This window comes from Montipora foliosa, chromosome 1, assembly GCF_036669935.1.
Source record: "Montipora foliosa isolate CH-2021 chromosome 1, ASM3666993v2, whole genome shotgun sequence".
NCBI lineage: Eukaryota > Metazoa > Cnidaria > Anthozoa > Scleractinia > Acroporidae > Montipora > Montipora foliosa.
Genome location: NC_090869.1, coordinates 73,171,889 through 73,184,588, shown reverse-complemented (window position 1 = coordinate 73,184,588; position 12,700 = coordinate 73,171,889). Strand labels below are relative to the sequence as shown.

Sequence of the window (12,700 nt, the reverse complement as noted above, 5' to 3'; positions counted from 1 at the left end):
AATTCAGTCAAGGAAACTGGAAAAACGGCCAAAAAAAACCATGTAACACTGACCTGAAAATCTCCATGAAAAGCTTGCTCCGTTACCCACCTACCTTTCTGAGCACCTAATTCTAAGATGATGAAAGGTTTCTCACAAACTCTTCCCACCAAAATAAAGCCTACCAAATGCCCAGCAAGTTGAAAAAAAAAAAAAAAATGAGGCAAGGAAAGCGAAAAGAGAGGGAAGGAGAGAAAGCTAAAAGTGAAAGTCGAAAGTGTTGTGCTACTTTTAAAACCTAAAACTATGTCGAAATTTGGCTTTCTGCGTATGCCCGAACTTTGCAAGCGCTTATTTTGCACCTGGCTGAAAAGGCCGCCGAGTGTACAACCTGGAAACGGGTTTGTAGGGAGATTTAGCTCCCTACAAACCCAAAAAACCCCTCAACTAGCTTCAAAACGTGTTTTTCGGCCAAATCTCTAGTAGCCAAAGGGTTAAAGAGTGCTTCTATGCTATAAAGCCAAGGTATCTTAAAACTATCGGAGACGCTCTTCAATATGCAATGCACGTTTGAAATCTACCTCATTGACCATCATTTTGAGAATATATGAGCCACGCAAATTTTGGTCAGCGTAGATCACTTAATGATGGGTAGGCAAAATTATTCCCGAACACGATTACTAACGGTAAATCACAGTCGCTCCTTTCCGATTTTTTTTCGGAGAGCGGGCGGCTGTACACAGGCTAAGGAACAGCACACACGTTCAAACTATGAAACCTATTTAATCATATTCAGCTGAAGAATTCCTGTATGCCAAAAAACAGTCAGAATATCGTTATACAACCAAAAGCCTATGCTATGTCTTTTTTATTATTTACAATACCAAATCTATCCCGAATCTCAGATTTATTGTGTAAGACAGCAAAATGTCATCGCGGATTTATTTGGTGATCTTGTCGTCGATCCTAAGTCCTTATATGTTCCTTGGTTTTTTTCCGTCCATTCGACCAGTTCTCTCTAAGATTTTACAAGTCATGTACATCCTAAATAAAGAACTAAAAGCCATCAAATCTATCTCTAACCTAGAGATCATCAAATTTAAATTGCACCTAAACTGAAATGTTTTCCGTTCCTAATATAAATCTCCATATCCAAAGCAAACATATGTCACCATTGTTACCCAGAAATTTTCGCTTTTTCTGTGCCTTGCAAGCCACGTTATTTTAGCAGAACTAGAAGTAATTTGGACTCACGAACGTGATGTGAGAGGAATGGGTCTAGTCTCGATTTCACGTCACAAACTGCTTTGAACTCCTGTTTTCAAAGAAATTTGCATTGCAAGGCAGTTTGTGACGTAAAATGGAGAATAGACTCAGGCCTCTAACCTTACGGTCGTGGGTCCAAATTATTGGAAGTTCTGATAACTTCGTGCGTCTTGCCCGGCAGATAAAAAAAGACATTTTGAGGTAAGAATGGTAAAACATGTTTGCATTTGGTCGGGAAATTAATATTGTAGATGAAAAATATTTGAATTTAGGTGCACTTTAGTAAAACTACTTTATTAAAAGAAGCACTAATAAAATCCAGGCTTTAATAAATTATAAGATTCGAACCCATGGACAAGTTATCAAGCCAGCTGGAATCGGGCCTGTTACGCGTTCGTGTTGATTACATCCTTTAAAATGTCTATCACCTAAAAAAAAACCTTTCTGCTCAACAATTCTACAATTCTGTGCGGCACTTCTCTAACACTGATTCTTTGGTTCGCTGAACTCTTTCCTTCAAAGTCACTGTTTTAGACTGGCTCCTAAAAAGTGGAAAACTGGTTGTAATTTCATCTACAACCGCGCAAGCGAGAGGAATGGGTTTAATACCGGGTTGATGTCAAAGGCCGCTTTGCATTGTGATAGTTCTTTGGAAACAGCGGTGTAAAGTACTTTGTGACGTCAACCCCATATCGAACCCATTCCCTTTCATTGCTCGATCATGGATCAAACTATGACCACTTCTCCCGTTTTTCAAAGTGAATAAAAGAAGTGAATTTTCTATAAAAAGTTTCCAGAAACAACACAATAGTATGAAGGCCTTAGCGCTTGCTGTACTGTGACATGACGCTAGACTAGAGGGACTCAACAAGGGCACAATTCTGTTTCTCACTGGTCTATGTTCTCCGTCAGAATTTCCTTCGGCACTGGCCGACGCAATCTTGTTTGAGGAAGCATGTGAACGGCCTCTGAAAGTTAACCGCTGACCAGCTAGGTCCAGACCTCTTTCGACTCAGTTCAGATGCAATCAGTTCATACTTCAGTTACAGAAATCCGTCTCTTAAACACAAAAGCAAATCATCACAATGCTTTTGAATTCTAAAATTTAGCATTTAAAATCTTGGTCGTGCTGACACCTAGATCAAAGTTATGCAACATGCTAAAGAATGCTAGCAATCATTCTTGCTACAGAAAAAGTGCGCTTGTTTAACCGAAAAATGCCAAAAAAAACTTAGCATAATAGGGAAGGGCCTAAGTACAAGGGCCTTCTGGGCACTCGCATATAAATCTGCTGGAATGTTCACAGCTTTTTATTTCCCACTTCCCATGATTTTTTTCATTTTGCGTTCTTATTCGCACACAGTTCTTATTCTTATTATTGTTGGGACCATTTTTACCCTTCCAGTTTGTATACAAAGCGTCGGTTCCATCGACCCACTGAAAAGTTCCTTCAGCTGCCATGTCATTCAATCCAATAAAGTAGTGACCTATAAAACACGCCAAACAAATTGTCAGCGATTTTGAGGACAGAGCATTGATTCTGTACACTGATTTAGCGGTCATCAACCTCGTCCCCAGGGCTTTTCTCAGGCGAGAGTAGGGCTCTCGCCGGAGAAAAGCCTTAAATTGTATGAGGAAGAAAACAGTAACCGTCTTATTGTTCAAATGTGCCAAATTTTCAAAGAGTTTTGCTGCTGAGCTTTGATCGCGGCCCGCGACAGGCCCTCCGATTCTGCAGGCCTTTAGCGCGGCATTTTTTAGCTATTTGTGGGTTGTTGTAATCGACATGTGCCACTTCTACCTTAGTGCGGTACTTCCTATGCAAAGGTTTCTCTACCCACCCTTGGATAATTTTAGCTTGTGCTGGCTGTTTGGAATTCATTTGGTCTTGACTCTTGTCACATAAAAGGTGCTCTTTTTTTTTAATGTAGCTATTTATACATTAAACCACGCGCTACGCTAAGGGTAAATTCATCAATTGGTTATGATATATTTCTCTGAAATGGCAACCATCTCATCTATTAGGAAGCTTAGAAAGAAACACAAGCCAAGACGTACATACATGCATAACGGCATGATTGACTACTCCCCATACTGAGGGGCTTTTCAGAGCCAAGGAAACATAATCAACGAAGCCACAGAACAGAAAAACAACTCAACTGGCATGGCCGCAGGCAAACCAGTTGGCTATTTACAAGCGCAGTTGAGTGAAGTTGAACCAGGTGCTACCAGGATCAAATTCAACCAGTGGTTAAAACGGGTATCTTTTCTCTACTGGATACCATTAGTTTAAAAATCCGGGCGAGGCTACTGTCCTAGTATGCAAAATGTTCACTTTCGGTTTCTGTCAGTGTGTCGTGCTTAAGCTTGCTGTTAAATTTGGTCATTTCACGTCGTTGTTTGCAGAGGACGAAAAAAAAGGCAGTGAAATGCACGCTGGTCCTGAAGTATGCCTTTTTCCCTCAGGCCGTCCACTTTCTCCGACACCGACCCATATTTTTGAAGTAAAACATGTTTTTAACTTGAAGTCTGAAATGTAAAAATTGGTTTTTCCTGTACAGGTTTTTATTTTCTACTTCAACCCCAGAGTAAACGCGACACTCTTCCACGGTTGAGGCTTTCTGTCCGCATGGAAGGAAAGTATGTTAACACCGTGACTCTGTACTCGTTTCTTTAATTTGCCCCTCACTCGACATTTTCTGCCGCTCATTTTTCGTTTGCAATTGTAGTTCTTTACTCCGACCGACCGACCGCACGACCCAAAGTTTCCCAAAGTTACCAAACGCATTGAACGGCAAACGGAGAAGGAAAGGGGACGACGTTATCAAGCCTAGATTTTCAGGTTGGTGTTGCCGTAACTGTTAGCAAATGCTGTGTGATGAAAAAGCCGTAACGAACCTTTTGAATGTGACAATGATGACCACCACTGGGTAACATTTTCGTTTTCATTTTCGGAGAGAATCGAAATCAATCTTCCTGTCCCGGATCCACCTGAGCTAGACTTACAATAGTCGTTTGCCTGAGACCATTTCTTGTGATTTTCGAAAAATCGAAGACAGCCGGCTTTGTATGGATACCAGTCTGGCCCGCAATAGGCCGCTGAAAGAAAGGACAGTTTTAGTGGATTTTATGAACATGAATAATGCTTTACGCGTGTTTTGATAGTCTGTGTCGCAGACGTAATCTCACACCGGTTAGTAACGTCTGCGAAGCAGCGCCGAGATTCTTGTTCTGGATCCCCAATGGACTCAACGAACAAGCGGAAGTCTTATCGAACAATTTTTTTCTTAACAGACCAATAATGGCGCGTTCTCAAATCCTGGTACGCTGCTGGGAGCCCAGAACAAAGATTTCGGCTTTGTTCTCAGACGGACCTAACCAAAGGTTTGGTTTCCTCTATAGCGCAGGGTAGTGTAACAGTAATTCAACTGACAAACCTGAGGTCGACGGTGCGCTCATTTTTCCCCCTCTCCATCAGTGCTCCGTTTTACGGGTATTTAAAGCTACTTAAGCTACGCAGAAAGAAGTCGAAACAAGGATGTGAGATCAGTGAATCCAACTCGGGACCTCTTGCACCAAGGCCGCGCACTAGCCGACTGTGCCTCCCTTGCTTCTCAAATTTTGATTGGTTTTGATCGGTTAACTTAAACACGAGCAAGAAGTAAGGGAAAAGAAACAAAATGTCTTCCTGTTGTCTTATAATTGTTGTTGGTCCTTTAGTTGTTCGTGAGGTGTGGTCTAGACAAAGGCATTTATTTATTGGTTTTTAAGGGGGTGGCACTAAACTACAGAAAGACAATGGTTACTAAGCAACCTTTTTAGACAAAGAACTCTACGAAAGGGTTGCATGGGTGGTTCTATGAAGCAACTTTTTCAATGGAAATCTGACATCACTTCAATCAGGAGACGCATGCGCAACTAATTTCAGTCTTCTACCGTGCGTTTCAGTGAAACACAGGTAAAAGCTCCCAGGAAACGAAAGGAAGAGGCGGTTGTTTCACTGGATGGGAACCGTCCCATCATTTTTCGTAAACTGTAGCGTGGAATCTCTATTTGGACAAAAAAAATTGAACTAATATTCTGAAAAGTGTATAAAAAAAGAAAGGCCTTATGACGTCATAATTTTTTTGGAGAAATAATTTCTTTTAAAATCCATGCCACAGATTTTGTGTTAAAACGTTCTCAAACTTTTGCGTTCAAATTTTTTGAAAAACATAGTTAATTCGCTAAGTTTTTTGGCATTTTCTGTTTTGGTCATGTGATTAACCAAATATGGTTGCGAGTCGAACCATACAAAGGAATGTTAAATAGAAGGCACTTGCCAAAAGAGGATAACTGCAGAGTTAAAGGAATTCGAGAATGACTATTTGGAGGGGTCCATAGCAACGGTTTGGTAGTTAAGAGCCACACCCTTAAGTCGTGAGTAATTCACAAAGGAAAAACAAACGAGAAAGTTGGCAAAAGTTACATACATACATAATAGGGAGCTTACCAAACGACGACGCCGACGGCAACGAGGACTTCATTTAAAAATACAAGTTCGCGTTATTCATGTCACTAAGAAACTATTTCATGTCGTTTCGCGTTAAAAATGTTTAGTAACTGTCGAGGAATTAAACTGGTATGAGTGGGTTGGAAGCGTAGAGAGAGAACTGAAAATTCATCGTCATGTGATAACGTCCTCCACAGAATCTTGAATTTGGTCATTTCACGTCGTCATTTAGGAGATGACGGCAAAGCAATGTACCAAAATGTAAAACGCACGTGCAGAACCATTGTTTTTGCTCACTAAACCTATTGTTTTGTAGCGTCGTCGTTGCCGTCGGCGGCGTCGTTTCGTAAGCTCCCTATTACTTAATTGACCACTCCCCATAGGGGCTTTCAAGGCCAATGAAATAATCACAACAGAACAGAACATACAACATCAACTGCAAAGAATCCAAACTGGCCTGGGGCAAGCTAGTTGGCTATTTACAAGTGCAGCTGAGAAGTTGAACCAGGGACTATCAGGAACAAATTTAAGCAGTGGTCAAAATGGGTCTTGAACCCGGATCCCCGGATCTCAAGGCAAGCGCCATAACCATTGGGCCGGACTGCCTCATACAATTTGCGTTCACTCCCGATCTTAAAGTGGGAGCTGCGAGCCATCTAGTCTTCAAATCATGCTTTTCCGTTAGATAAAAAAATACGAACAAAGTATTCGTTAATGGCACTATGAGCCCGAGTCACGAAGAGTGCGCGTTCTTGAAAGAAGGTTGAGACGTCTATTACCAGAACAGAAAGTATGGTAGGGAACTACGTTGGTTTATCGATTTATTCTTTTGCCTTTAAATGGGCTGAAACTTGAGTATACGTAATAGCAAGACATCTCAGCCCTCTTGGCCAGTAATGCTGAAGGAAAACGTTGAGCTGTTTTTTTTTAATTTCACAACGACGTCAATTACTTTAATCACTTGTTGACTATTCCTACACCTGCTAACTTGTTGAAAGCGTGTCTTCAACCTAAAAATGACATTGGTCTTGCTCAGCAGCCGGTAAGAGAATGCAAATATCATGATCCTCAGGTTAAGAAGCTCTCTACAAAGCGACACGTTTTTAAGGAGTTTAAGAAACGACGACTGAGACTTCAACGATTATGCCACAAAACAGTTCATAATAGGGAGCTCAGGCGGGCGAACCGCGCCAGCGGAGCACCATGGGTAAGATTTTTGAGAAATCTATGCATGCGAGAAATTTTGGTTATGACGTCACGTACGTCCGCCCGCCCGTACAGACTGTCGGGGTGGAGGTGGGGAGGCAAGACAGCCCCTGGGGACGGGAGTGTTTGGGCAACTTTCCTTGGATGGAAGTCGGGTGGCAGCGTTGCATTTGGCAACCCGAGTTTTTCTGGCGGGAAATCATATCAGTGATGAGCAACGGGATAAAGAGCAGGCGACGAAATTTGAGAAATTGAAGGTGGCTCAAACCAGTTTCAACACTTTTAAGAGACCTTGTTATTAGAAGAATTGACACTGTAACACTTTATCACGTAACAGCTACCTTAAATTTTCAATTATTTAAGGTGGCTCTGAATCCGCTCCACATCATTTTTTTAAACTTTACAGAAAGTTTCATTATGACGTACTGACCACATTTCAGAAATATAAAATAGGGGTCACAGACTTCGTTTTTGAGATATGAGCAGCTAATGACAAAATATGGGCTGTTTTTGCAGGGCTTTCCTGTTGCCACGGTAACCTTTTAAGTCACAAAAACGACCAAATCTTTTTCAGCGATAATCGGTGTTTCATATGGTACCATAACATTGCTGTTAAGTGAAAAGGTGTTGTAGTGTCAATCCTTCTAATAAGAACAGCAAGTTTTGAAACTGGTTTGAGACACCTTAAGAGAGGAAAGCCTCGCGAGAAGCCGAGGAAGGAGAAGAATAGAAAATTTCAATGAAAATCAACGTTAAGGTGAAAGAAATAGAGAGAGAGACAAAACAATTATTTACAACGGTTAGCTTTCAGGTAAGCTTAATGGTTTCCTTCTTTAATAATAAGCTTATATGCCTCGCTGCCTCACATATTTTTTAAACCTATCTAAAAAAGGAATAACGTCTGAAATTGTGTACAATTCCGTGTGGACAGAGATTCTGACATATATCAAGAATCACATTTATAAGGTTTTTTGTGTGAAATGGGTGTCCAGTTGTGAGCTGCTTTGTTTGACTGTGAAATTTCAGTCGATTAAGCGAATTTACTACACTTTAGGTTGACTTTTTAATTAGTAAAGATTTTTACTGTTGTTCTGAACTGAAGAGAGAGGTAGTAAAGATTGTCAGTCAAACGGAAAATGTTGTGAAAGAGATTACTGTGCATGTAATTTCAGTTTTACTTGTTGATTTAAATGGTTAGTTGTTGTTTGCAAGGCTTGTTTGTTTACTGATGTCAGCTCAGAGGTTTTTGATCTGTTTGATTACTGTAAACTGTACACACTAATAACGATTAATTTTGTACTTTATACAGAATCATTATTATTTCCATAAAGTTAACACTATATTGCTTTCTGGGGTTATAAACGGGAGCTCCGCTTTTAGGTTTGGCTAAATCTATATATTATCATTGGTTAAAAGGGAAAAATAATCGTACTTCCCTTATGTGGAGCGGTGAACTAAGTATTTATGTAGCGTGATTTTAACCAGGAGAAATAGAACGCGACCTTCCCAAGTTACCTACTTACCTTTTGTGCCTGCTGCCGTCGTGGATACCACACTTGGAGAGACTGTTGTTTCAGTTGGAGTTGAGGCTGCTGTCTTGATCAGCACATCACTTGTTGTCGGAGTCAAGGTGGTGATTTCTTGTTGGGGCTTCTTCACTATTGTCAAAGGCTCGTAATAGGTGAATCCATCACGGCTTTGCAAGGTCTTATCAGAAGACGTTCTAGAGACGGCGTTAAGCTCACAAGTGCGTAAGGATCGCGCGCTTTGAGCTTCAAAATTGAGGGAAGCACATCTGTGATTCGAATGACATTTATGGGCGCAGGCCAGTTCGCTGCGAACTTGGTGTACCGAAATCACATGACCATTTAACGCTTCCCCTAAAAAGATAAATGCAAGTTCAGTGTTCATTGGTCGTTTTTACACTAGAAGACGAACAAAGCGTTTAAACGGACAAATTGTCCTACAGTTTGGTCAGTATTAGATTTAGGATCGACAGTGTTGTTATTCTTCGCTATTACCTGCGGAAAACCCATTCGATTCTCCTTAACCTCTGATCGAGTGGCTGAGAATATGGGAGTCATTCCTGCTATCTGAGACTTATTGCTAAAAGAATAGTTTAAAATTAACTTGGACCCTGAAAATGCCTTGGCATAGACCGCGGTTTTACGTCTATTTTTGTTAACGGAGTTCATGGTTTAGAGCATCTCCTTTGCGACCAATCAGAGAGAGATGAGACTCGTGCTACTTGGTGTAGGAGTCACAAAATGACCCTCTTATCGTGGTAAACCAGAATAGGCTTAAAGTGATACTATGACCAAAAAAAATCAAGTTCCATTTTTCTTTGGATTTCAAAGCTATATTAACTAAACACTAAGTGACCCAAGTTTTAAGCTCTGATTTCAAAAGAACACCGTTTATTTTAACAGGAATTTTCGTATTTAATGGTCCGCCATTACCAATATTAAAATCTTGAATGATATGGATCGAGGAGAAAATGACGTTAAAGACTCAATAGTTAAAGAATGCGATGTGTGTGTACGCGGATGAATTAATATGCAGCTCGGGAGTTTCGGGGTATGGGACTTTAAAACTCTTGTTTTGCACATATAGTAAGCTGCGTTTACCAGCTGAAATTTCAAGCTGGTGAGTAAATGACGTCTTTTTTCCCACGATCCAACCCTCTGAGGTCCAATCGCTCAGTTTGGAACGTGAGTAATGGTGGACCGTGAAAAATCCAAAACTTACCCTCAAAGTTAACAGTAAAATCCAAAACTCTTTGGATAAAAACCAAAGCTCAAATTTTTTTTGCAGTCCAACGTTAAGCAATTACACTTTCAAAATCTCAAGAAAAAAAGGAAGTGATTTTTTTTATCATTGTAGCACTTTAAGGAGACACCTTGTGGCACACTGTCACGTGTACGTATGCAAATTAACCAGGAGTCTACATATAAAGCCCGTTTTCATTGAGAGCATAATTAACAATATAAACTGTAATAATATTGCAGGAGTTATCAGTAGCACGCATCCCTCAACGACATTTTTCATATTGAAAATAAAATTTAGGCGGACGTCCATCAAATGTTTCCACGACGAATTCAACTGCGGTCAAGAGAAAAGGAGTATCGTCATGGACACATTTGACTGACGTCCACCTAAATTTTACTTTAATTCGAAATATGAAAAAACGTCGTTGAGGGGCTCGTGTAACTGATAACCGCTGTAACTATGTCAATATCCTTAGTCAAAAGATATGTATGTTTCGGAAATATTTTATTACAATCATGAATTGATTACATAAGAAAAATACAGAAAAAAAATTAAATAGAATTAACATATATCTGTGATGAAAAACTGAGGAGAATGATCTAAATTTACAAACATGATTTGTCTTTGTAAAGTATAAAGTCAAAGCTTGTCCTTCGTTTTTGCTTAAATGTGTGGTGTTTGAAGAGAAATAATTCTGTAGAGTCAATGTTGAGAAAGAAAAGATGCAAAATTGTGAATTGAATTTCGAGTTGTTCGCGAGCTTTTCTCCGAGCTTGGCGTCAGCTGCATGTGTGTTACGTTTTGATAGGTTCGCTACCTGCAGCCTTTGCGATTTGTCAAAGCAACTGTGACTTAATTTGTATCGAGATTTTTTCTCGCCAACATTGTAGATACAATCAGCGCCAACTACACGCTGTACCCATAAATGCTTTCGACTCTCGCCTACTGCAATTTGAAACTTTTATATTTTGATAAAAATCATGAAACCTCAAAGTGTGACTTTCGAATCAGATAGGGGTTGACTTTCCGACACGGTCAGTTTATGACGCTCTTAGATCGATCGCCGGGCTGTAACTATTTTGTCTGTGGATGAAATCCTAAAGTGAAGAAGGGTTTTTCAGATCTATAAAATATTTGCAGTATTTCGCTGTGGTTCTGTGTCAAGCGATATTACGTACAAAGCTAAGGGGACTCCAACTTTAGCTTGATGGGAGATGAACAAATTGGAAACAAATAAAATTATATACGATCTAATATACATGTGACATACCCTCTTTAATTTTATGAAACAGGGTCGAACGCTTGAAGTCGTGTCCAAAAGATTGGTTCTTGCCGACAAAATCCAACAGGACGGTCAAGTGTAGTAAAACGCTAATCTTCGTCATCGCTAAAATCGAAGCGACCGGCATGCAGTCCTGTCAGATCTAATAACTCCAGTTATCTGTACTGGTAAATTGCGAGATCAGTCAGTATCGTTATCTGGGCTAAGTCCAGTATGAAAAATTAATAAAAAGCAATATCCAAAAATCAAGGCCACAAAATTATATGTCTTTTATAAAAACGTAATGAAGAAATTATATTTAGAGACTTACGCTTCTTGAAAAGTCCCACTTTCAAGACGACTTAAAATTTCCACTTTTAAGTACCTTAAACTGAATTGCAACTTTTGGGACGTCTTGGGACGTCTTGTAAATCTGCCACTTTAACGATACCTTCAAATGCCCCTTTTAAGGCCGCCTTAAAAATTGCCTCTTTATAAGAGTCTTTAGAATTGTCACTTGTTTCATCATTAATATTTCTATAAAAATTTACATAAGGTGCTTTTTGGATGTTTCTTTTTATTGATTTTTTACAGGGGACTTAGCCCAGATACTAATAATGATCTTTGAGCTTCAGCCAGGAGAGATATAATTGGACTACGTTAGTTTGTTTTCTTAAGATAGCTTAGTGTTAGTTTAATATAATATCCAAGGGCGTTCAGTCTCATCATTTTTATGTTTAGTTCGAACTAATTGAAACTAGACCAGTCATCTCATTAGATGAAATGAGATAATGTCAGCCGGACGGATTCTTGATGCAAACGTAACTAACACAATTCTGAAAGATGATATTCGAAATGGTGATATTTTCAGTAACTTGTGTACCCGCCCATGACATAGAAGTACCAATGGTAGCATTTGGTTTTACGCTTATCCCATTCATTGATTGTAAAACCCCAGCCATAAAATGGAGGCAAAAATGAATGTTGGAACACTTACAATAATGCACCTATGTAATCCTAAAATCGAGATTGCAAAAAAATTTTGAAATCACTTGATTTGCGTTAATCTTCAAAATACAAAGAAGCTGTCAGAACTGCAGTCAATAAAATTTCGGTTTCCGTCTGAGTTCACCTTAAGAGTTTATTTTGTCAAAGAGTCAAGTATAGTTTTAAAAAGTTGGTGGCTAAAATTTTTTACGGGTAAAATTAACGGATTTAAAACTTTAACAAGTTTTTAACAAGTTCGAGTAACAATTATTCGCCGAAGGCAATGATTATCGGTGAATATTCACCGAGACGAAGTCGAGATAATCACTGAGCCTGAGGCGAATAATTGTCTTAGTATAAATACACAGCTGATTATTTCAAAAAAGAGAAAATAAAAAACATTTCAACGCGAAATCATCTTCCTTTACAATGGCAAAACGACTACTGGCAGCCATTTTGTCCGTCGGGGTGATTATCGGCTGGTAATCCGAGATAGCGAGCCAATGAGAGCACGCGATTTTGTGTAATCACCTGTGTATTTATGCTAATTCCCGTTATTGCCCAACATAAAATCTTGGTAGCTTTTCCATTCGTCTTCCGAGCTTACCGTGAAAAATCTGCCGCTAGGAAAGTCTGGTGGATTGGGCTATTTATGCTTCACACCAATCGAAAAAACAAGTTTATCGATGACACACTCACGCGCTTTGTCTTGAAACCCTCCGTAGCCGTCAAGAACGTAA

General features: G+C 39.6%; 1 protein-coding gene across 2 annotated transcripts; it reads right to left on the bottom strand.

The window, feature by feature from the left end:
* Nucleotides 1-1,190: 1,190 nt before the first annotated feature.
* Nucleotides 1,191-11,420, bottom strand: LOC138007889 (uncharacterized). 2 transcript variants are annotated; one of them, XM_068855004.1, is made up of 5 exons: nucleotides 11,305-11,420; nucleotides 10,983-11,158; nucleotides 8,467-8,823; nucleotides 4,144-4,344; nucleotides 1,191-2,732 (listed from the first exon to the last, which is right to left on the bottom strand). In XM_068855004.1, exons 2-5 carry the CDS (start codon nucleotides 11,119-11,121, stop codon nucleotides 2,497-2,499), a joined length of 933 nt encoding a protein of 310 aa, XP_068711105.1. In that variant the 5' UTR covers nucleotides 11,122-11,158; nucleotides 11,305-11,420; the 3' UTR covers nucleotides 1,191-2,496. The 2 variants fall into 2 exon arrangements, with proteins under 2 accessions (XP_068711105.1, XP_068711114.1); XM_068855013.1 differs by having other exon boundaries at nucleotides 1,191-2,304.
* Between the last annotated feature and the right edge of the window lie 1,280 nt (nucleotides 11,421-12,700).

Excerpts from the sequence above, each read along its gene's own strand:
- LOC138007889 (XM_068855004.1), bottom strand. The coding sequence starts at position 11,121 with ATGCCGGTCGCTTCGATTTTAGCGATGACGAAGATTAGCGTTTTACTA. Across the intron at positions 8,824-10,982 it reads GTTTCATAAAATTAAAGAGG|GGGAAGCGTTAAATGGTCAT; the intron begins GTATGTCACATG and ends TTATCTTTTTAG. Across the intron at positions 2,733-4,143 it reads ATCATTGTCACATTCAAAAG|GTCACTACTTTATTGGATTG; the intron begins GTTCGTTACGGC and ends CGTGTTTTATAG.